The sequence below is a fragment of the Patagioenas fasciata genome, chromosome 3 (assembly GCF_037038585.1).
Source record: "Patagioenas fasciata isolate bPatFas1 chromosome 3, bPatFas1.hap1, whole genome shotgun sequence".
Classification (NCBI taxonomy): Eukaryota; Metazoa; Chordata; class Aves; order Columbiformes; family Columbidae; genus Patagioenas; species Patagioenas fasciata.
The window spans coordinates 19467464-19492527 of record NC_092522.1 but is presented as its reverse complement, the minus strand read 5'-3'; the positions used below and the strand labels follow the sequence as shown (position 1 = coordinate 19492527).

The window sequence follows — 25064 nt, the reverse complement described above, 5'->3', positions numbered from 1 at the left end:
CCAGGTGGGTTTTGAATGTCTCCAGAGAAGGAGACTCCACAACCTCCCTGAGCAGCCTGTTCCAGTGCTCTGTTACCCTCACTGAGAAGAAGTTTCTCCTCAAATTGAAGTGGAACCTCTTGTGTTCCAGCTCGATCCCATTACCCCTTGTCCTATCATTGTTTGCCACTGAGAAGAGCCTGGCTCCATCCTCACGGCACTCACCTTTTATATACTTATAGACATTAATAAGGTCCCCCCTTAGCCTCCTTTTCTCCAAACTAAAGAGACTCCCCAGGGCAGTGACTGTAAAGCTGGGAACAAAACTTTCCAGGCATTCCAGTAGACACAGAAAGATATATAGCAAGGCTGACATGGCGCTACAGGTAAAACCTAAACCAACAAATTCACTGGCTGCTTGGCTTTTGAGTGTGACTCTAAGAAGTCAACCTAATGGGGCAATTTGCACCTTGCAGCCTTCCTGCCTCTTGAACCCAATATCAGTGTAAGAGTCTTATATTCAAACTCTAAATTAAACCTGTCGGTATAATACAATTTTTTTTTTTTTTTAATATTTTTAATGTTTTCCTCCACTTCGAAGTGTTGTGTCTTTTCTTGTAAATAGAGTTACCATAGACATTGAGGGCACAAGGTAATGCATCTCTCTGGAGTTTTTTAATACTGATGTTTTTTAATCAATAACCTGATATCCAATGCAGATCCTTTCATCCTCATATTTCGGAGAAAACACATGCATATACGTACATGTGTTAATGGCATACCAGTAGGCTTCCATAGCACGCTTTTTCATGTGGATAAACCAGGCAATGGGGAGCATGAGGGCTGCCCGGCTGGCGCTCAGCGCTCTGCAGACAGACACAGGGCTCCTGGTAAGCAGTTACCTAATTCTGAATCTGAGACAAATATAATGTCGATCCACGTATCACATTAACAACAGCTGGTAACAGGATATCTCTAAGGTGCAAAATGAAGAAATAATCTAGAAAGCACCATGGAGAGTTGAAATAAAATTACAATGCTACATTCTTCATGTTGAAAACCTCAGGACTTCAGAACTACTTATCCTACCAATAGCTAAGAGTGGGAGAAAGCACGTACTGCACCTCTGAGCTCTGCCAGCCCAGGCGAGGCAACAATTTCCCCATCCAGCCCTGCAGATTTCTCTTGACAGCCAAAGAGCTAGGAAAAGCTTTTCCACAGGGAAATAAAAGAAAAAAAAGCTGCTGGAAACACACAACAAGCGCAGTAGGCATTTAGATGCCCAGTGTATTCCCAACACAACGGCTCAGCAGCCTGTCTGCTCCAGCCACACAGTGAAGTTTGTCGTAACTGCCACAGAGGCTGTTTACAAACCAGCAAAAATAGAAAGGCACTTCTTTAAATAAACAGTGTACTAGTAACTTTAGGAGTCCTTCGATGGGTTTGATTTAGACTCCTTGCAGTGAAAAGGAGACTAGAACTTGTGCGAGCGTCTCTGTTCTTCAGATGATGCTTCCCAGGAGACTGACATGCTCCAGAAGTTCAAGGCAACAGCTCTGGGGCTGAGCATCTCCCACCACCCATTTTGGGATGGCAGGCCAGCCCAGCAAAGAGGTAAGCAGAAAGCTAGCACAGGGCCCAATGGATCCAGTTATCTTGAGGTTTCTATCTCAATTTTTTTTTCCTCCTAAATTTGCATAATACTGAGCCAAGACCTGAGCTATATCTAAATTTAATTTTGTAAGCCAAGCACTTAGCAGTACTCTGAAGCACCATCAGGAGGACCATGCATCATCCACGTTTGTTTATTACCATGTTTGAAGACTAAGAAATGTTTCTGATGTGAAAGAGCAGTGACTTCAAGGAGAGGGAAAAATACTACCCTTCCAACAGCAAGTTTCACTGTCTTTACTACGGTGTTTTAAAAAGATCTGAGAAAATATTAGAGCAGAGAGGGGGGTAAACAGGCAGTCTGTTTCCATGATTTTGTCTCCAAGGAAAACAAAAAAGACATATTCGCTTTGCTGGTAATGGCAACCCTGTAAGCTCACGGACTGTTCTTCCCTCCATCATGCTACCCTGCCTGGGCTTTACTAGGCCAGGATTAGATGATAGCTAAGCAAACACACACAGCTACATAAAATAGATTTTTTTCCTCCAGAAATCCTAATTCATACCTCACACATGCATTTTCTTTTGTAACATCAGAAACTGGCAACCATGCAGAATATGCTGACAGAATGTTATGGTTTGCACTGGGCTGTGAAGTGTTTTTTCCTAAGGCACAGGAATAATGGCAGCTACACGTTAAAATGTAAATTTAGCAGATTCAAATGATTATGAAACAAAACTGTTAAACAATTTCTTAAGAGGCAGCAATGTCAATGATCACGCAGTTCATCAGGAGTCAGAGCCAAACCTAGAAGCGCTTGTTCCAGCTACACAGGAATTCATTACGCTGGGAAGCACTGGCCCATGGCAATGAGTTGTCACATAGCTCTGGGCTGAACGGCACCCAGGCTGGAGTATAAATAGATTTGTGAAACCCTTCTCACCTGTTGTTGGCCTTATGGTCAGCTCATCCTCTACAAACAAGTTACAAACAACACTACTTTACTGCTGTTCTGGATAAATGCACATATATCTGCCGTCTGAAAAGCAGGGCATGTTTTCCCCATGAAATACGTTTCCTCTTCTTACATATAAAATTGTGATTGAAGGCAGCTATAAGCCAGAAATTACTCGGATTGCAAATGTGCAAAGCTTTGGGATTTGGGCCAAGTATTCTCCAGGTCTGTTGTGAGCAAAGGATATATCTAGTTAGAAAACTTTATTCTATATAGGACCTTTTGGGTACATTGTCTCCCAAACGTGTAAATAAATGATGCCATTGCAATGCCAAATAATGAAAAGTAGCAGCGGATGACACAAAGAAGCCATGGCAAAAGACAAAGAGGAGGAGAGGGTCACTAAGGAAAGGATACAGTGGGACAGATTTATGCATTGTTGGAAATGCACTAAGGAAGATCTTAGGCCAGCTTTTACTGGGACAAGTGCAATCTGTAATTTTGAAAACAAACAAACAAACAAACAAAAACTATAGCTTCCTACAGGCATGAAACATGAACTACTGTCACCCCTGGGCAGGACCAAAAGAGGGGCACGCTGTTACCATTACCGTCAAATGGAGCATTAATGGCAGGATCACAGGGAGGTCCAGCCTGCAGGGCCACCCACCAGCACCACTGGGCTGAGTTAGCTGGTGGGTGGCCGTTCCCTGAGGAAACAGGAGCATGTTTTGTTTTCACTGAGTGATACTGAAAATAAAAAACTGCCAGAATAATACAGTAATCAAAGCAATAGAGATCCTGGTACTGGCACAATTATGCACATGTGAAAGTCATCTTATTAGAATAGCCAACTTCCCTTCTTGAAATAACACGTACTACTACTTGTATGTTTGCACTGACAGAAATGTGTCAACACTGAGCAGTTTTATAGTCTGATCTATTATATACGCTGACAGCATGCACAGACGAGGACTATTGTGAAAAGGAAGTGTCTCTACGTATAGATGTGTGCGTACAGATGTGTGTGCATCTGCAGAGGAAGCCCCAGCAGCAGCAGTTGAATCAGAGGGAATGTGACATTTGAGGCCGTGCCCGAGAGCCGGGGCACAGCTGCAGTGCTGGCCGCAGGGCACCGACGACGTCCCTTCCAGGAGCCAGCAGCAGGGAGTGACAGACCTGCACATCCTGCAGCCTTCACCCCAGTCTCCAAAGGGGGCCGAGGTTGTACGTGCTGCTCTCAAATGCAGCAGAGGTGAAACCTGTTAAACCACCATGAAAATAGCACAGCCTTTATTTATCCAGGGCACAGCTATTAGCACAGAGCATGGCTTTTACAGCTCCTTTACCACTGCCAACTGCATTCAAAGCTGTTGGGGGGCTTTTAAGGAAACACAGGGGCAGTTTGTTGGCCAGAGTTACTGTTTTTTTCAGCTAAAGATATCAAGGCAGAGTGGAGGCTTAATGGTTCGGGTCAACTCTAATTTTAACTAGAGTGGTTTTCTCACCTCTGTCTGTATCAAAGGCAGTATCACAGTATCAGGATTCAGTGTCAGCTGTCAGAGATTTGGTAGCAATGCAACCACTTTTATTCCCATCGTCACTATTTACCAAGGACTAAAATAGCCACCTCAGTGCAAATCCCCTCCCTCTGCTTGAGAGAGGGATTGCAGCACCTGGTTCCCAAGCTCACCTTTAACCTTGGCAAGAGCAAACTCTACCAGAATCACCTTATTATGATCCATGCCCCAGCTGCACCTCAGCAAAAGCAGCTCCCTTCAGGTGCATTCTTTAATTCTTTGCTCCACCTCTCACAGCAGCACCATGAAGCAGAATCAACATTCTTTACAACAGGAGCCTTCAGCCTCTGCACCATGCTTTGGGTCCAGCCTTCCTTCCTTGTCCTCCCAGTTTGCCATTCATTTTTCCATATCCTTCCCAAAGTCTTCTTGGCACTGCCAAGTTCATGCACGTACATTCTGCTGCAGGGGTTTGTGGTTGCACTTCCACAGGCAGATTCAGGGTCCAGCTAACCCATTTGCATGGCACATGCACTCCGAAGAGCGGGTAAGTCATGCCATCAGGTGTGTGCTTTGACTCTCAGTGAGAAGAAAGTGCCCATTTGAGGAAAAGATGAATTTTGCAGACTGGATTCAGTGTATGTAGCACCAGTCTCTCTGCTCATGCAGCTTCAGAGTTCTAATGCCCCCTTGCACAGGGAGATGGCAAAAGACCACTCCCTACTCTGCAGGGGAATGTAAACTTTCTTCACTCCTTTATGGTAGACACCATATTTACCTTTTCTCCCCTGCCTTCCCTTATGACAACTCTACCTTCATCAAGCAGGAAGAACCTTCTGTGACAGCCAGGGTCTGTACTGGGCCTCTGGAAGGATGTAGGGTAAGAGTAAGCCAATGTACAAAGTTGCCATTCATTTATTTTCCTATCCTAACTTCTGTGGTTTAGCAACTGCACTGCACATTAAATGAATTAAACTGGGCCTGCAAGTGCAGCTTGCAGTTTCCTCTCTGGTGAGACTTCTGTAATAAAATTATAATAAAAATAAGTTTGAGAAGTTAAATATTTAAATTCTTATCAGTGCTGGAAGAAGGTTCAACACTGATTTGCCTTTTGTTTGTGCCATCCAAAAACCTTAGTAGCTTCTTAATGGCTTCTGAGATGTGCCCCTGTGCAAACCTGTGGCAGGAGAGCTCGTCTGAGCTGAATTAACCTTCACCCATTAAACCCTCTGCTTGTCACCAGAGACATTGTCAGCTAGATTTGATCTCACTGTTGTAGGACTGCCCCTCTTACAGGGAAACTGCCTCAGCTGGAGAGTTAAAAAAATAAAACACCTGGACAGAATAGGTACTGGCAGGCAATGCTTTATTCTCACCAGCTGTGGGGAGCAGTATGCGTGAAAGCACCACTCAAGGCCAACAGAGAGTTAAGAAACCAGTTACAGGGGTTACATTTCAAACCAACTTTGCAAGTGCTACAGCTAAATGCATGAAAACACGCTCTAGAGACCTCATATCATGTGCACAAAAGCTTTTTTCCCCCCCAAGTGCAGAAGGTTCCCCCCACATTCCCAAAGGCCCAAGCATAGCCAAAGAGAAAGTAAAACTAAAGGACTGTTATTCAGCCCAGCAAAAGCAGCCTGTGCAGGGAGCACTTACGGGGCTCCGGAGGGAGAGACCTGCAGAGGAGGAAAACAGCAAGAATAACTTTTGAGGTAGAGGAAGCAAAACCAGGAGGCCCTTGAGAGATGCCAGTTGCTTAATTAAAACAAAACAAAACAAAAAAGGCAGAAAAGCAACCTGTTGAAATAGATCTCAGGCAGTAGCAAACTGCAGGTGCTTAAGGAAGTGACATAGTTCCAGATCTGCAATTTAAACAAGGGGCAATGGGTACCAACTAGAACACAAGAGGTTCCACTTATATATGAGATCTGCAAGGACTGTGGCTTCCGCTGCAGGATCTCCAGAAACACTGGTGTTCCAGAGCCAGGTCCCTGGCTTAGATCGCATACCAAGACTTCATAGAGATGAGTTCCTGAGTACTCCCTGCTACCAAAAGTTGGGAGTTCAAAAAAAAAAAAAAACAGCAGCACAAAACATTTTAGAAGAGTCTACTAAATAATTTTGCCACTTTAATACTGTACTAAAAAGAGATTCCTTAAGAGGTGCCACAGTGCAACCATTTTATCTGGCAAGTTAGAGTCCTGCATAGCTTCAGACATACCGAACAATGCAGCACATAAACATAAGACCATAAAATTCCTGGAATGGTCAGATCTCCCTGGATTATTCTTTGACCTCCCAGCTTCCTACAAGGTCCTTGTATCTGTCAAGAACCTGTCAAGGCGCTTTTAAACTTCCATGGGCCCAGTGTGTCTCATGCTGTTATTTTCCTGTTTTTTCTTCTCCCCAAAACTTCTATTCTTCTTTCTTTCAAAACCCTGCCAGTATATGGAAGATTATGTGAACACAGATAAGGCTGCTTTGTTTTCATATCTGACTACACAGATGCACCAACATCTGCTGCTTTCAGCCCTTCCACTCTTCTCTCATCACTCCTCCCTCTTGTGCTTCCAAATCTGTGTATGGTGAAGGACTGGCACATCTCCTCCTCACTGTTTCCTGAATCTCAGGTTCAGAAGTGCTTTACTGGTCTGCATAGAAGGCAAATTCTTCACATCTCAAAAGACGGAAAGACATTTAGAAAATCTATATAGTTTTAAAAAAATATACCTTGTCCCACAATGCCTGCACACAGCTTACCTTTGCCCAGGACACCCTCAGCCCACTCACTGCCCAGCCAGCACCCCATGTGCAAGGTGTCACAGCCCCCTGCCACAAACCGCTCTCCTGCCCCTCCCCAGGGGTACCTCAGGGTGCTGGGTGGCAGTCAGATGGCACCCGTCACCTCACCACATCAGTCCATTGCATGTGGTGCACAGGGGACCACAGACAGGACGCATCCCCTGAAACGGGAAGAAAATTTCAGTGCATCTGGTGAGGTTTCTGCTGTCATTGGACTGGGGCTGTGAGCCTGACCTAGACATCTCAGGCCATTGCACCAGCAGCTACCAGAGACTTGTAAAGGGGCTGCCCGGCAGTTCGGCATCCGCTGCATACACTGGCATATACAGTGAGCTGCACATCCTCCCATAACCCCACTGCGTACCTTCTGGGCAAGCAGGTCCTGGCTTCTCATTCTATGCTTCTGAAATCAAACCATCTCTTCCTACAGTTCTAATGCTTCCAAAGCCCATCTCTTACTTTGTAAGTAAAAATATATGTATGTGCACATCTCTTAATTTCTATGTATATAAATATAGTATTTTCCTTTTTACAGTTACAAATTGCATTTACACACAGGTTTTATTTTTTTGGTATCTGTGCAAACTTCTTAGGGAACATGAGGTCAAGACATAAAACTTTAGAAAAATTCTTTTTTAAAATATTTTTTATTTTTAAAGAATTCTTAAATTTTTTTTATTAAGTTTTTTAAGATTTTTAAGTTTTTTTTAAAGTTTTTTTAAGGTTTGTTTTTTTTTTTTTTTTTTTTTTTTTAAACCAACATCAAAATATATTAAGTAAATGTGTAACTATAAACTCTATCAGGTAAATCCTCTTCTTCAAACACACGGAATAAAACGAATGCCACCACCACATCCACCTTTGCCTCCAGCTGTCCCACTCCACACCCCTCCTTCTGTTTCCTGGAGCACATCAAGCCTTCACATTCAGGTTCAAAAGATCCCAGAGGTTTCTTGTCACATACTGAGGCTGGTTGGTGGCATACTTCTTCAGGCTGGGGCCCATCACTTCGTCAAGGCTCTTTGCAAGCTTGGTGAGCACAGCCCTGACACTGCCGCTTCGGACAGGCAGGGCCTTGTTTCCCAAAAGGAACCAGAGCGCAGGCAGGACATAGCGGTGGACGAATTGAGGTTTCCGGGGATAAACAGTGGCCACAAGCACTGCCAGGTGAGAGAGACAAACAGATTAACAGCCGTAATGTAAACAAGTACGTTCCTTGTACCTACAAGTACCTACAAGTTTTGGTTCTTGGAAGGCTTTTCTGGCTAATATCAACAAGCACAAAGGGCCCAATGGTCCAGAAACAGGCAACAGTGGCTGATCATCCACTGAACAGCATAACCAACCTCTGAGGACCTTAATTTCTCCAAATCAGAGGCTTTGTATCCATGATAGACTTATCAAAGTGAATAATACACATTTTGTAAATAATTTCACTATCTGCTTCTGCATTACAAATGCCAAAAATGGCAAATCGCTGTTTATTTCCGTTAAGAAGTTGTCTAAACCAGCTGCTGAAGATTTTGAAATGCAGCTCAGAGAGGTAATTGAAAGATTTCTAACAAAAGGATGATTACTTTTTTTGTGACCTTTGACAAAGAATGACAGAAGTCCCGTGTGGCTGTTCCTTTTGCTTAGTGGCACACAGCAAACAGCAGTATGACACCACACTTCAAAACTTCAGCCCAGAAAAGATGTGTGTTGCTTGACAGTTTTCTTACAAACATCAGTGACTAACTGAGGTCTGTGACAGAAGGGTCCAAACTGAGGTTTTTTCCCCTCATACTTAGTGGCTTCTAATGAACAGCTGTTTCAAACTTCAGAATGTCTTAGATAATTACCCAAACCCCATTGCCATGGCATTTGAGCATCTCACGAGTTTAATGGCAATTGCCCTCACAACATTCCCTAAAATAGGGGAACAGAGAAAAATCTTACACAGGCGCCTGATATTTAACGCATTCTGCACATTCTCTCTGACGTCTGTTCTCAGCTCATTTTCTGAACTGAGCTCTATTAAATACAAACAAAAATTTACTATCAATAAGCTCCTTGCATGGCAGATTTTGCTGAGAGATCAAAATCTGAAATGGTCTGAAGAGAGCTTTGTTATCTTCTGTTCAGTAGAAACGTTATGCAGTAACTATTTATTATTTTGTAGTGGAAGGACCTTCATTTCCTCTATGCTGTTAATCTAGCATCAGTCATCAACATTTAAACGGCTCCTGACAGTACCTAAAACCAACTCTAGTAAGCAGGAAAAGGGTACCTATTTTAAAATAGGAGTTAATTTATGTTTAAATGCTATTAAACACAGTGGTCACTATGGAGCTTCAGAACAAAAAGAGCTGTCTGTTCCCACTGAATCCCAGAGAGAACATCTGCGCTTTCTAAAGTAGTTCCAATTTATGTTCAAATGCTGTATTTGAAAAAGAGATTAAAATAACTGTAAAAGTAAATTTTATGTTTACAGAGATTTACTTTATCCAAATTATCTTTAAAGGCCCTTTTATATTTGTTATGGCTAAACATGCCCTTTTGAGATTCATAATGAAGAAGCAAAGTGTATTAAACCTTGGATTAAAAGATGCTGGCATAACTAGAAGTGGATTTAGTCCTAATTAAAGCAAGGCTATAAATACTCTTCTCTAGTATATATTGAGATTATAATTTTTTCCATTCATTGGCTATTGCTGGACAGAGCAAGCTACTATTATAAATCAATTATCAGCTGTACTTCCAGTGTGTTGCACACTGCTGATACAGTAGACTGTTTGTACATCCTGAAATGAGTCCATATGATATCTGCAATACAGGCAGGGAGCCTCAGTGGGTTGGGCTGAACTGCCTCCTTCTGCCCCTAAATCCTGCCTTGCACAAAGTCCTTGCCTGTAATATGTGTGTTGAGTTTTCACCTACACTGTGACCCCCCAGGCTCTGCAGGACTCCGCCTCAAAAGTTTCCAACAGGACAACAAGAATCCTATGATGACAAAACAAACCGATCCTCAGAAATACCAGTTGCCACAATTTTTTTTCTAAAGGATGTTGGTTCGCTGTAGAACAGGGACCTCTTAGAGACCTCCATGACCTTTACTGTACTGTACTTCAAAGAGAGAAGTCAGCCAGGGTATTTTTAGGCCTTCTCTTTCCTGGAGGCGGGTCCTGAGATGCCTCAGTGAGAGCTCAGCGCTGGAGCCCAAGCGCTGTTCTTCTCTCACACACTGCAAGCCTCTGCAGAGGCCAGGCAAACCCCTGCCAAATACACCAAGTACAAGTATTTTGCAGGAGGAACAAGCTCAGGACCTTCTGGTGTTTGATAAGCGACTGCACTGTCTATTCTGAGGTATTCCCTCTAAATATTCCCTCTGAAGACTTCAAGAAGTGGAGATTAGTTGAAGAAGGCAATACCTGTGAGACGTTCAATGACATCCAGCAGAGCTTTGCCGCTGAGGTAACGCGCTCGGTGGGCAAAGATTTGCAGCAGCAATGTGTTATCTGAAAGAGAAACATGTATTTCTGCTCACTCTTCCGAGGTTATAAGAAAAAAAAAATAGTTAAAAAGGGAAGGAGGGGAAAAGGCAGAGGTAACTGCATTTTGTAAAATGAAGGAAATTTATGCCAGTTTCTGAGTCCTTTACTTCTTTCCTTCAGCTTACTTGGGAGGATTTTAAATTCAAAAAGAAAAGTTCTCATTTCACATTTGTAAATCCAGAGTTAACTGCTGTACAATGAGCTGTGTTAAAGCTTCCACATCAGGGCCCTCAAAATTTAAATCACCTGTAAGCAATGAAAATGTTTTGCATCCTGGAGCTTTGCAGAAGTGACCTCCTCCCTTGTCTAAGGAAAAGGATGAGAAGGCTCAAGAGTCCACGCATCCATTCACACTTTAAGGATAAGCTGGTGTTAAATCTTTAAACTACCTGTTGGGATCTATGGACAACACTCCAAGTTACTCTTACAAGAGATAATTGCTGCTCATTGCCAACACCATCCACTCTCAGGTGCTCTTATACTATCTCTGAAATCAGATCTCGGTAGAGAGACTGAAAAACAACCTGATTTCCCAATACTTGACTGCCATATATATTTTAACGTCTCCTGTGCTGCCTGTTTTGGATTTGAGGTCTTGTTTTAATTAATAAACTGCTGCCTGAATTGGTCTGCAAGCCTCCAGTCTCACTGCTTTGATAAGCCAAGCAAAGCTTTTCTTGGAGGTAGAATGTTTGTGGGATGCACTACGATACCTCGCAGTGTCACCGGGAGTGGCACCAATAGGTAGAGTAAGCAACCTGCTTCTTTGTGAACCACTACAGAGTCAAATCCCAAAGGGGTTTTAAGTAGTACTGTGCTATTAAGTGCTCCGTTTTGCCTGAGATATAAAAAAGGTAGTCCCTAACAATCTCCTTGTGAGTGTGCAGTAATGAATCCGTTCTGCTACGCTAATTAAGCTTCTGCTTTGGTAATTACACTCTTCTCATTCATCTTTTCAAACAGACACTTCACTTTTTGTCCCACCCTCTTGCAGTATTGTCAGATGCTGTTTCACATTTGCTCTTCCTCCCCAGGGAGTTACCTTACAGCTGCTGCTTTGAAAAAAGATCTGGAGGTCTTGTGGAAGCACAAAATGTTAATTTGTCATTAATATTGGTATCTACATAGATTTTCAGGGGAACACTTGGGTTTGGGATGGGTGAGGGGGAGCTGCTTGTTTTCTTGTTTTTGTAGGAAGATAAGTATGTTAGCAGTATTCAACTTTCACTTTGAGAGTTTCAAATGCTCGGTACATTTTGAAACATTAAAGCTCAAGTAAATAACAAATTCACCCAGCAGTTACTTTTGCTGCCTTGAGAGACCTAAAGACAGAGGAGCTTTTAATAGCTACTAGAGAAAACAAGGCAACAGGCAGTCTGGTTCTTACTAACCCAGCTTTAATTCCCTGTACTACGTATCAGCTAAACCTGCTGGCCACAGGACAGGCAGCCCCGCAGTTGCTGTATTGAGCAGAGGAATCTGCTTCTCCGCACTCTCATTTTCACTGCGTTCCCCTCTTTGCTATGTTGACAACTACAGGGAAATTCCCCCTCCCCTCTCTCAGAGTGATGGTTCCTCTGGGAACCATCTGGGGCTGCTGGTCTGACTCCATGCCCTGGTGTCAGGCAGTGGCCATCTGAAGGGCATTTCTTTCATGACAGAGAACAGGGCAGGACAGATGTCAGAGGAGACAGCAAGATGTCTTGGTCCCATTGCAGTTGAGCTTGATTTGCTGATTCACCTCCACCTACAAGGTGGCTCCCTTGAGTGGGATTATGGTCCCAGGTCACAGCTAATGAATGTGTGTGGTCTTCAGCTGGGGACATCCAAACCAATGCCAGGGTTAAGGTAAACAAACTATTCAGGCACTATTGGGAAGCAAATTAGTTTGGTTTTAGGTAGAATTTTGGTCTAACAGATGGGGGGGGGTGTTTTATGTTCTTTATTTGTTTGTATGTCATTTGGGGTTTTTTTGTTTCACATCAAGTGATCAAACAATTTTCTAACCAGCTTGCATTTTTGCATGGATCATTAAAGGTGGCAGATGAGGAAGTCTCACCTAAAGCTCAGAATATGAGGCATGTCAACACAGAGCCTCGGTGCAATAGCTGGGCTCTTAGCTATTAAACTCATAGGAGCAATGGGGCAAGAGGTTGTGCTCTCTTACTCTTTGCTAGGAGCATTGAACAATCCTTTAGCGTTCTGGGGTGGTTTTGTCACTTTATAGCATATGGTATGGTTTTGCTCATGCATTTTTCCAGTAGAGCCTTCCTTCCCCCAGTAAAGCCCTAGGGTCTTGAATTTTGAAATATCTGTGATTCAGTTACCTGTTTGAACTTTTACAAATGTCCACAAAAATGAGCAGAACAAAAAATATATATCCCACCTTGTTTGCTTGAGAACCTGTCTCTGAGTAAAGCCACTGTGATAAGAGACAGATGCACCTTGCTCCTGTTCTAGCATCTGCCAGCATGGAAAATTTACAGTGACCTCTCAGAATTGGTGAGAGGGGAATGACGGAAAGCTTCATACAAAACCCTGAAGGGATCTATTTGCCACATCCTCTCTTAGCAGGATTCTGCAACTTTTCCCACACCTTCTCCCACGCACCACAAAAAAATCAGTAAGGGCCAAGAGCAGTAAAGGTCTCACCCTCCTCTCCTGCTTCATGATTAGGAACAACCCAATACTTGGAATACAGAAAGGCAGCAGGTCAGCAGATTCACTGAGTTTGCAAAGCAGCTGATGTGGAGAAGTTGTTAATTTCACTTTAACACCTGCCTCTTCAACACTGAATTTTTCAGGCATATTCACCCAGTGCTGCATTTTCACAGCTGACATAAGTCTGTGTGGCAAGAGAATTTACAGCAGACCTTGGCTATAGCAATCTTGCCCCATGCAGAACAACGTTTGGAATAAGCCATCATTTACAGCTTGATTTATCTTGATTTATACTTGTTTATTCTAAAGAAGTGGGAAAGAAGCCCAGCAAGAGCAAAGAGCCTCCACCACACTTCCCCCTATGTGTTTCAAGGAAAAAGCACATTCCTTTCATCTTGTTTTAGTGGTTGTAAACTTAACAGAGTGCACATATTAGAAATCCAATTCAATAAAAACAAAATGCATGCAGTTTCCCAGGAAAAACAGTCATGACAGATGCTAGTCACTTCCCTCATGCTCTTATAGTGGAAACTTAAAATAATCCCTAGAATGTCCTCTCTGTAATAATCAGATCTATGACCCAGGTGATAAGCAGTGTCCATTCAGCTACACATCCCAACATGATACAACCGATTGGAATAAAAAGAATGCAGGCAGGACTTCATACACATCTTGCAGCAGCTGGATGTTCCCACAGACAACAACAGCCATCCACAGACTTAGCACTCACTTGGCTCTGAGATGGAGGAGCCGCAGCTGGGGAGAGTCAGTGTCAGAGGTCAGCCTTACCTAGGTGATCAATGCATGCTTCCAGCACCTTCACAGCTGCAGCATAAATCCCCAAGTGCTTTGAGTTCAGGTTCTCAGTGACTGCTGCTATCAGAGAGGTCAGGACTGGGTATAAGGCATCTCCAAGTATGGGTGTCATCGAAGCCAGTGCCTCCAGCGCCTGCTGGTTCACTTTCTTGTTGCAATCCTGAAGTCTCAGGACAAAAGAGTCAAAAATCTGTTAAGAAAACAAAGGACAGGAAATCTGGATTAAAATGTTCTTGTTTCAAGGAGAGATGTAGAAACAAGCACCCAGAAATGTAAAATATAATGTTTTCTGTTAGGTCAGCACTTACTAGCACAATTTCACTGTTTTCTTATGGGCTACTCACTGTAGTGGTTGCACCTAATGGTGGTTGGAAAGATCTTCATATTTTATTAAGAGGTTTGAGTGCAGACAGGATAGTTCATATGGTGTTTCTCTCTATATTATTTACATTATTATTTACATAAATCATCGCTACAAATCATTAAATTAATCCCATTTTAATAATGCAATATCTTTGGTGCAGAGGTATGAAAACAGGTATTTATGATACCCATTTTTCCATAAAGTTGCCTCAAGTACTGAGGGCAGTATTGATTTTGCCAAAACTGTGGCTGGATGTGATCCAAGTTTTGTTTTTATCTGTCTCAGAACCTGCATCTGGAGGAGTGCAGGGCTCTGATGAACTCTTCAGTACCCAGACCATTTGTCTAGCTAACAGGTAGACTTCTGAAGTTTAATGTGTTGTGTAGTTCTCATTAGAGCAGGTTCAGTCCCTTGACAGCCACATTATCAGGCACCATTTGCTGGAAAAGGGGAAAAAAAACAGCTGCTGGGAGGAAAAGGAAGAGATCTGTCTCTAGCCATTGTCTTCCTCTTTCCAAAGGGAAAAAAGGGCCCACAGGAAGGGTGAGAATGGTCCCAATCAGGAAAGGGATGAGGATAGAAGTAAATAGGCAGAGTTGTGTCTGCAATAGAAGAGAAAGTTTACAGGAGTATCCTTTAATTTTTGGTTTTTTTAATCAATGCATCCTGATACTTCTCCTCCACCCCAACTGATTTCTCTTCTAGGGAATAATTTCCAGCCTTTCAGTGGCTGTATTTCCTTTGTTTTAACCTAACTGGTAGTAAGATACAGCAAAAGCTACAGCAACAGGAAATTCTGTCTCATGAACAGCACCAAGAGACACCTACCAGAGAAATACAGTTGGACTGAAATTGCTTGCCCTGATGCCTGGAGTTGAATGAAATTATTTGGGGTGAGAAGAGACCAGCCTGTCCCAGACAGCTAGTAGGTAACATAAGACGCACTGTTTTAACTTTACTGGTACAGGCTTGGGAAGGGACCTAACAGGAAAGGAGCGATGGAGATGCCCTACCTACCTGGGAAATGTTAGTGGAGATGAGCTGGGGGTTGTTTTTGCAGTGGTCAAGGAGGAGCAGCACTCCCTCCATTCTTGTCTGAAAGTCCTTAGCTGTCAGGAGCTTGCAAAGCTCCTGGCGCTGTTCAGTCTCTTCCTGTGATGGGCGACGGGCTGTCTGACGGGCTGTCTGACGGACTGTCTGACGGACTGTCTGACGGACTGTCTGACGGACTGTCTGGCGGGCTGTCTGGCGGGCTGTCTGGCGGACTGTCTGGCGGACTGTCTGACGGGCCTTCTGACGGGCTGTCTGAGAGGGTGGCATGGGTACATAAGAGACAGACCTTAAAATGGAAAATAAAAACAAAGTTAGACCTTTTGGTGATAATATCTCCCTTTGGTTAATTGTGAGGAATGCAACTTGAGAAGACTTCCTAATGATGTGATTTCAGCTAGATCTTTATCTGAAAAGCAGCTTTGATCTCATGACAATCATTACAGGAGACAATCTGGACTTAACATTATCACTAGTGCTTACTGAGGAAAACCAAGGCACCAAGGATGGGATGCATCTCATTTATCTTCAGGTGTCTTCCCAGGTACTCATCCAGCTTCCCTATGTGTGGAAAAGTAGGCACTACAAAGTCTAAATGCCTCATCTTATGGCAGGTGTCTGTATTATAAGGAAATTAATTGTCCTGGAGAAGTGCCTCTACAACAGGTATGGGAATCTGGATAAATAGCTCAGATGCATCTGAGCAGATGAATCCTACCCAGACAGATCAAGGGGCATAACTGAAGGGATCCAGAGGATCAGTAACAGAGGCAAAAACTGAAGCCAGCCATCCCGCTACTGCGCTCACATTATTGCTTCCTTAGCAGCTGGATCCACAGCTTGACAAACCCAATGGGAACAATTCTCTTGGATCAGCCTCTCTCTGCCATGAGCACGAGAAGCTCCTAACCCCACTACTGAGGTGTGCGGTGATCTTCCTGCCACTGCTGAGCACAACAGAGCTAAATAAATCCACTCTGTTATCAGAGAAGGGCAGGTACAGGTAGCTCTCTCACCAGCATGGGGAGACAGCAAGGACCAAACTCCTATCTTGAATGCTGACTGAGGCACAAGGGAAAAAAATATGCTGTCCATCAACCAACCAATAATGGGTCTCAATGACATGAATAGCTACAGAGTCCACATTGATATGTCTCTTGACCAGAACTACCAGTACTGTTTTTGAGTCAGAAAGCAATGACTCAGACAGGCCAAACAAAATGCATAGGAAGTGCTATTTTTGGGAATGGCATCTTGGTTCTAGAATGGGACTTCTCATCAAATCACCCATCTCAAAAAGACTCCACTGAGATAATAATACCCTGATTGAAATTACTTGTCCCAAACCAAACAGCAGAGAAATGGCCCTCTCGCAGCCTCCACAACACTGTCCTCGCCACCGCACTGGATTTTCTGAACTAAAACTGGTGGGTGTCTCTTCCTCTCTCTCAATTTTTGTGGAAAACCCTCCAGAGAACTTGTGTTCAGCCTAATGTAGAAGTAGACATTTTTGATCACGAAATATTTGTGGGGCAAGGAAACAATCTCTGGTACCCCTTGTCTCCACCAGAAAGATTTTTTTGAGGAAGAGACATGCAAAGCTTGTCATGTGCTTTGTCAGATATAACAGAAGTGCTCAGTACCCTTCATTAGAAGGCAAGTTGTCCTGGGGCATCATCAAGCCATTTTTCTTAGACTCCTTGGCAGAAGGAGGTTTCTTAGACTCCTTGGCAGAAGGAGGTTCCTTAGACTCCTTGGCAGAAGGAGATTCCTTAGATTCCTTGGCAGAAGGAGATTCCTTAGATTCCTTGGCAGAAGGAGGTTCCTTAGACTCCTTGGCAGAAGGAGGTTCCTTAGACTCCTTGTCAGAAGGAGATTCCTCAGACTCCTTGGCAGAAGGAGGTTCACATTCATGGTCTTCTGTCCCCTACACAAATATATAAAAAAACATGAATCTATAGAAGATAAAAGAGGAAATTATTTGTTTAAAACACAAATTATAACCAGGAAGGATCACTGCTACCAAGAAAGGCTTAGGAAAACATTTCCTAACTTAGAGAGGGAGATGGGCCAGAGATCCAGTGATGTCTACTATTTGTTTTCAATAACATAAGGTAGGTTATAGGTGCTACCATAATGGGCAGCAATACAAAATCCAGAATTCATTAGTCTTGTGCACAAGAATAATGCAAACTGTTAAGGAAACAAACTGGTGGGAAACATTTGGACTTTCTGGAGGGTGGCCCATTGTGTTGGGAGTTAATTTGGTTTACGCTCATTCTCCCTATCCCCGACAAAGGCACATGCCTGTCTAGAATGTAAATGAAAAGGAATGAAAAAAAATAGGGATGATTTTCCATGGGATGCTGAATTCATGAAGCTTCCTCCGGCTTCAGAGAGCATAACAGCAGGGCAGTGTTCCCAGAATACACACAATATGCGTACTAATTATGATTGCCTTGTGCATCTTTTGTATATTTGGAAATTTTTTTGGCACTAATACTTCATCTGTTGCAAAGACTCTATTACCTTCAGAAGCACTATTCTCCCTTCCTTGCTTTATTGGGGGGTGTGGGGAGTAGCACTGGGTTTTTTTAATGCTTGATGGTAGAACCATTTTCTCCTACTTTCCTTTCCTGTTTGTGGCTGATATTCAAAATACACCCACTTTCTTTCTAACTATACTAGTTCATTCACTGTCTGAAGATAAACAGGCTAAGGATCAACAGCTCATTCCCAGGAGCAAAATGATTCAGCAGAAGAAGAATGAGGTAAAGAAAGATTATATATGTTTAATCTCACATTAGCAATCTCAGTACTAGCATAAAGAAGACATTTCTCCTGCCAAGCACTTACCTTCCGCTTAATCATTGCCATAACAGCTTCCAAGTCCCGTGAGGGGGCAGACTTTTTCAAATAACTATCAAATTTTGGATGACTCATCAATAAATTCAGCATCTTCCGTCCATAATATCTAACATAGGAAAAAGAGAAATTAATACAGACTACTACTGTCTTTTCTCCCTGGCCTTGTGAATAAACGAAGGAAAAGCGTTAATAAACTGATATTTTAAACTCATCATGTGTAATACCTGCATGAGGAGGTATTACCTCTTCAGCAAAGAGATTTACCTCCTCTTACTGCAACTGCACAATGCTACCAGCTGAACACAAGAGGAGAACATAGGGTAACAGGAAAATACAATTTCACTCTGAAACTGAGGGTATGCTTCTGTGGAAGCGGAAGATCCCATGGGACAAGTGAAGACCACCTCCTGCTTGGATGTCATGGCTTATTTGCAGTGTCTTGCTGCCATTGCACAATAATTTACTTCCCCTTAACTGACAGAGAATCTAGGACAGATGACCTCATGCTTACTATTTATTATTCTATACGACATGTATGCACATGGGCAGCTAATTGATCGTGTGTTCTTCACATCTATTAATGGGAATATAATTAATAATCAGACTAATGGTTTGGTTTGGTTTTTGGTTAGTTGTTTTGGTTTTGCTACTATGAAACTTCAGCTACTGTGAAGAGGAAATTTGGACGTCATTCAGCCACAGCCAACAACATTATACAATGATTGGGAAGAAAAATTTGTGACTACAATAGGCAATTAAATCTGCAGAAGGGATTTAGAATGATTGAATATATCACTTGAAAACAGCTGGATTTTTTCTAGGACAGTCTTAACCTTCCCAGAAATAGATGTTTGGGACCATTCAGTGACGAACAGTGGCCAATGCTTCAGCTTTACATTGCACACGTAAGGTGAAACAGAATTATTTGACTGCCTAATCTGAGCTCAGCTGATCTGAATAAAGAATCATTCAAGTCACAGGAATTTGTCAATGGCCTCTCTTGCTGGACAACCTCATCTTACTCAGTACAGTCATCTCCCCAGACGTTATCCACACTGTGAAGTAACTTTTTAAATTTTACCTTCCACTCTTTTGTGGTTTTATAATTTATAGCCAGGCATCAAACAGTTTTCAAATTTTAGGAGGTGAAATGAAGATCATCACCTTGTGTCCTGATGACAGTCCAGAGCAAGATTCACCAGCGTGTGCACCAGCACCTCAGTACTGGTAACTATGCCCGAGAGGAGTTTATTGGCTCCAGTTCGCTCCATCGCAGTCAGTAGGTGTTCGGCTGCAGTCTTGCGCACCAGGACATTGCGGTGTCTGCAAACAAGGCAACAAAGACTGGGGTAGGGGGAAAAAGAGGGCCAGAAGCACAGGCCTCGGTCACAGCATGGTCCCTGTCATTGCTAGGGAAAGGACACACAAGTTCTCACTGCCATTTTAGCCACCTGTAGGTGATTTGTCCTCAGATAAACACAAAATTGGCATTGTACAGAGAGGCTACCTGCAAGTAAGAGGAAGGAATTCTACCTCCCTGGACTATTTGATACTTAATTTCTTTCCTGAAATTTAGTCTAGGAAAGAGGGAAATGAAAGACAATTTTTACTGACTCATCAGAGGGCTCCACTACACAAACAGAACTGTAGCAGTCCTGGGGCTTATTCCACCTGTTTATCTCCAAATCTGCAGAGGGAAATTTTTCACAATGAGAACAATCAGTCATTGGAATAATCTCCCCAGGGAAGTGAGTTTCAGCTGGACAGGGTGCTGAGCCACATTGTCTAGACTGCACTTCTGCCAAGTAAGGTTGGACCAGATGGTCCAGGTGGTCCCTTCCAATCTGGTACTCTGTGATTCTATGATTTAAGGCAGCATTTGCTTCAGTTATCCTATGGGAGTCAGCCTGTGAAGGCACCTATAAAGCTGCTCACTATCTCAAGGCTGACTTGCAACATCAATTTGAATAGAAAGTAGAGATCTAAGGACATGACGGTCAGACAGAGCCCACTTAGTAGGAGCTGTGCCTGCTGAGCCGCACCCAGCACGTTCTCCCCAGTGTGCTCCATGTGTTAGCAATTAGCCTCCTTATTTCTCAAGTTAATGGCATAATGATGATGCATGGCTTTTCTCAGTGCCTCTGTGGTTAGCGTTGTGAAATATCAAAAGGCACTCACTGCTAGAATAGCTATTGTCCCTCTTCCTGCAAAGCCACAAGACTATACCACCACGCATTGCAGGAACTTTTGCTTCCCCATCATTCACCACATCTCACCAGCATTGACATATTGTGGGAACAAATAGGCTGCAGGAGGGCAGAAGTAGATGCAAGAGGAAGGGAGAGAGGTTTATGATCAGAGAATCTAATCACCGAGTTCACAGAAGATGCAGGAGACAGGACCCTTCCCTCCCATCAATTCCCTTCTGCCTCCCATCCCTTCCCTCTACCGACACAATTCAAGGTGAAGGATAGCACTAAGAAAAGAATGACGTACTGGACTCCACTGGCCATGAGAGCAGTCATTGCTCGTGCAGGAGTCACACTCCCCGCCATGAGCCCCAGGGCTTCATTGGCTGCTGTCTGAATGAAGTCGTTGGAGTCCCCCATCTTCTGCAGCAAGACCCGAGCAATCTCATCCACCTTGTGGTCCATGTCCTTCTTCATGGTCCTGAAGAGATCTCCAAGAGTGTTCATTGCACAGCAACACACCTTTGAGCGGAGATTGTTCACCTGGGGAAGTCATGAGGGGAAATGTAAGAACCACCCTGTAGAGAAAATCAATTCTCCAGGTGAAAGTCCCATGAAACAACATGACTTCTCACTGTGTCCAGATGGAATATAAGAGCACAGTAAGAGCAGAGGACCACAAGTACAGGAACACACTTACTCTGACGCCAACTTCTTCTCTCTCAGGCCCACTTATACAATTTTAATGAGACTGAAGGCCTAAAAATATTGTTTAATCTAGAACTAAGTGTGCTACTCAACCCATAATGTGCACTGCTTTGATTTTAGACCTTAAAAAAAAATAAAGGCAATGGCTGTTTTTAAACTATAAAGGTACAATTCATAAAGACAAGACAGAGGAAAAGTAGTACTTTCTTCCTGTCCAAAATCGCAGCACTGGCAGTTTGAGCACTCAACGAGGAAACTGAAAATGCAGGCTCAAGTGTACAATCAGGCTAATATGCAGCATGGACTTGAAGTCCATCTACTGCTCTGCCTGGTCAGGAGAACCCCAGCTGTTGAACTCAAGGTACTCAAGCATTTTGGAGGTCACATATAATTACAGCTGCAACCCATGGGGTTTTGCAGCATTCAGGGCTGTTCTTGGGTGACCCTTGCTTCCAAAAGTCTCTCCCATAAGGGTAAGGAAGAAATAACTGAGAGTCACGTGCTTCATTTGAAAAATACTTTGAAGGACAGACCAGTATTTCTTTCTGCCAGAATTAGTTGTGCCTCTTAATAAAAGAAAACCATATAAGTGCTAGAAGTGCTTGTGAAAGCAAAATCTGGGACTGGAGTGAAACAAAAGCTGAAAGATGTCTCTGTGCATGATCGTAGAAGAGAGAGGAGGAAATTTCCTCAGAAATATAAAAGTGATATAAAAATCAGATGAGCTAAGCTGAAAGGGCTTCTTGCCCTAAGCCAGATCTCACAGGGGTAGAATCTGAGTCCTGCATATCTAAACAGAAGGGTTTAAAGAGTCCAACAACACAAGGAACATTCAAGCTTCCAATGTCATTAAATATTGGAGAGGAGGAGTTGCTTTCATGGAAATAAGCTGTCCTACTGTCTTCTGCAAGCAAAGGAAAATTTAATATATTTGGCAATCATGCAGTAAGAGTACAAGTCTGTGGCCTGAACTGGCTGCTAAGTGCCAAGTTGGAAATACAGCCACAGATGTTATTAATTAGCTTAGGGTGAGACCTCTGTGTTCACTGAGAGATGAGACAGTGAAGCTGTGTGTGACTGCCTTGCTCACCCCACAGCCAGGCTGGTCTAAGCACCCAGTTGCTGCTGTGCAAAATTCCACAGGCACACAGAGTCAGCAGTTTAGTGGAAAGGGCAAATTGCCAAAAAGCAAGCAGAAAGGAAGGAGGAAAAAACATCATCAGGAAACACAGGAAAATAAATACCTGCAGTCACTCACCCAGGTTGCTGAGGAGGAGGAAGAAGTGGGAGGAAGCTGGGAGGCAAAAGCTGCAGTGTTTAATTACAGCTTGGCAGAGACTTGGGCTGTGGCAAATCACCTGCAGTTTCTGTATTTGTATATTGCATGAGAATGACACCTACCTCAAAGAGAAGAGACACAGAAGCCCTGCATGCCTGTAAATACAGCTATATTGTGCACACAGATCATATAGATAGGTGACATAGCCCTTAGAAAAATAGTGAATAAAATAGTGATGAAGGCAGACACCCACGTAAATGAAGAAGCACGTATCAACTCTATGCTCTCATGTACGAGGTGCATAGGACACAATCGAACATAACATTCTTACCTCTTTGATAACTACCAAGGAAACATCATGAAGTTTAGAAAGAAGGACTTCTGAGTGGGAGACAGCCAGGTGTCTGATGCTGGTGAGTCCCTTCACTTTCTCCTCCCTGAAAGGCAATTACCAAAAAGATCGACTTTTCTCACCACCCAAGAACTTGGCAGCACCCTCTAAAATTACCAGGGTGTCAGCTCAAACAAGCACAGGGAGGTGCTTCTTATACAGCACTTAATTAAATTGTGGACTCGTTGCTACAGGATGCGGTCGTGTTCAAAAGCACACATAAATGCAAAAGGCAAATAGATGGTTTCAGAATGGCTGGGTTAATTTGCAGCTGTTAAACAAGACACCCTTCCTGAAATCACTGGCACACAAAGTCTCTATGTCACTGCTTCCTAGAAGCTGGAAGACTGTGCCATGTTTCTGTTTCTTGCATCCTCCCTGTACCCTGTGTCTGAGAAACAGTCCCGTCTGGCTGTTACTGGGGCGTTTTCCCTCTTCGCCATCCCCATAGGGCAATGCAGGAGGGAGAGCCTTCACTGCCACTCCATAGCTTGAGTTTGCACTCTACAATTTAGTCTTGTTCCCCACAGCCTCGCCCTCCCCTCCCCCAAAAAAGACAGCATGTCATAAAATACTCCATACCTGGGCAAGAATAGACAAAAAGCTGGATTTTCCAGAAAATCCCTACTTAAAATAACACCTACAACAGCAACATGTTATTTAAAAGTAGTAAAAACCCACCTCTTTCAGCATTTTCTTAGTGAAGGACCTGAGCTACATGAAGACATGTTACAGTCACTGGTTCACCAGGGCGGCAGGGCAGGGCTGGGCATCCACCCCCACTGGGGTCCCTGAGTGTAACCCAGACCCTGCAGCAGCTCCCTGCACCTCACAGGGCATCAAACAGGAGTGGGAAAGAGAAAGGAGAGAGGGGCAAAACAAAGTGATATTGCACAAGGAGGTGCATCATGGAAGACTTTTCATGGTTATCCCAGTGTGAATGGAGCCTTAGTGCACATATGCTGACTCAGAAATCAAAGGGAAAACCAATATCACCTGAAATTTGCTGAGTCTCCTCCTGTCTGTGTTCAATTTCAGGACACACTGTGATTATCAACAAAAACATCTTTGGCCCATATTAAGCAGTGAAGAAGAAAAAGTTTCATTCTAAAAGTGCAAGATTCCTGAAGGATTTTTTTTTTCTTTTTACTTGTCTTCTGCCACAAGGCTTTCAGGGGAAATGACAGGCTGAGAAACTCCGTACCACATCTCAGTCCATTTCTCAGAAATAGGAACTCCCCATAGGTGCTTCTGGAACTTAGCTGCGGGAGGACCAGAGATAAATCCTTACTCAGTCCCACCCGGGCCAGTGACCTGAGGCACCCAAATCTGTAAACTCAAGACCACTTCCATCCTGCTTCTGGCTTCAGCCAGCAAATCATCTTGTTGTCAACTTTCTCTCTTCCCTGAAGGTTTCATTTGCAGCTACGTGGAGCAAAAAACCAACCTAGGAAACAGCAGGGACCTGCTGTGGCTCTAAGACTGCTATGGACCAAGGCAAATAAAAGGCTGCTCTCACATCTTTATATTGTGATTACTTTGGAGTGGTTTCAGTAGTTCCCTTGGGACATCTGGGATGTCTGGGCTCAGAGGCACTAGAAAAAAGGTTCTAACTTACCTTTACACTGAGAGGGAGAAAGACTGAACAGGGGGCTTTCTTACCAGTCATCGCTGCTGAGCCATGTGAGAGCATTGAGCAGCACCTGCTGTGCATTAGGGTAGGGTTTGGCTTCCCGGGCGTCCCCGCACTCTGGCTCATCTCTCCCCTTGGAGGAGTCCAGAGCAATGGGCGACAGTGAGTTCACTGTAAGGAGAGTGTCAGACATCAGCATTGCGTACCCCAGGGTGAGGCACCCTGCCACCGAGCAGATGGCAACCCAGTCCCCAGCCAAGATTACATATGCGCGCAAACTGGCATTGATTCAGTGGCTTCCCTGCTGTCTGGTTCATTTTTCCAGCACCCAACCATCTCACATTCATCCCCAGTTGGGCATCAGCTCCTTGTGTGAACCTGAAAATTGCACACACTGAGCCAGCTCCCACATCTGGATGGGTACCACAGCCAGCTTGCAGATTGATAGTGCTGCAGGGCTTACACTCACCAGGAGCCAGTGCTGCTCAGCAGGACTTGCTACCCCAGGAGTAAGCTCCTGAGATGTGCACATACCTCCCTGTATCACCTGCTGTGACCTGAGGCAGTGAGGACAGAGGGACCCTGTAACTTTCTGAGGAAACATCTCCAGCTGTCCCCAGCGAGCACCAAGCCTGAACAACCAAGTCCTGCTGGGCTTGGTCAAATCCACAAGGAGCAAGTGCCAGGGAATAGTGATACCT

At 43.7% G+C, this 25064-nt stretch overlaps 1 protein-coding gene across 1 annotated transcript in view; it reads right to left on the bottom strand.

Moving 5' to 3' along the window:
- Positions 1 to 7618: 7618 nt before the first annotated feature.
- Positions 7619 to 25064, bottom strand: part of LOC136099680 (TOG array regulator of axonemal microtubules protein 2-like) — a 30041-nt gene continuing 12595 nt past the window's right edge. Inside the window, exons 9-18 of the mRNA XM_071805907.1 lie at positions 24393 to 24534; positions 22671 to 22776; positions 20660 to 20895; positions 19328 to 19486; positions 18152 to 18269; positions 16939 to 17222; positions 15263 to 15584; positions 13855 to 14071; positions 10282 to 10368; positions 7619 to 8031 (exon numbers count right to left, since the gene is read on the bottom strand). Of these exons, the coding sequence (XP_071662008.1) occupies positions 7784 to 8031; positions 10282 to 10368; positions 13855 to 14071; positions 15263 to 15584; positions 16939 to 17222; positions 18152 to 18269; positions 19328 to 19486; positions 20660 to 20895; positions 22671 to 22776; positions 24393 to 24534 (1919 nt within the window). The 3' untranslated portion in view covers positions 7619 to 7783. The remainder of the gene's footprint in view (positions 8032 to 10281; positions 10369 to 13854; positions 14072 to 15262; positions 15585 to 16938; positions 17223 to 18151; positions 18270 to 19327; positions 19487 to 20659; positions 20896 to 22670; positions 22777 to 24392; positions 24535 to 25064) is intronic.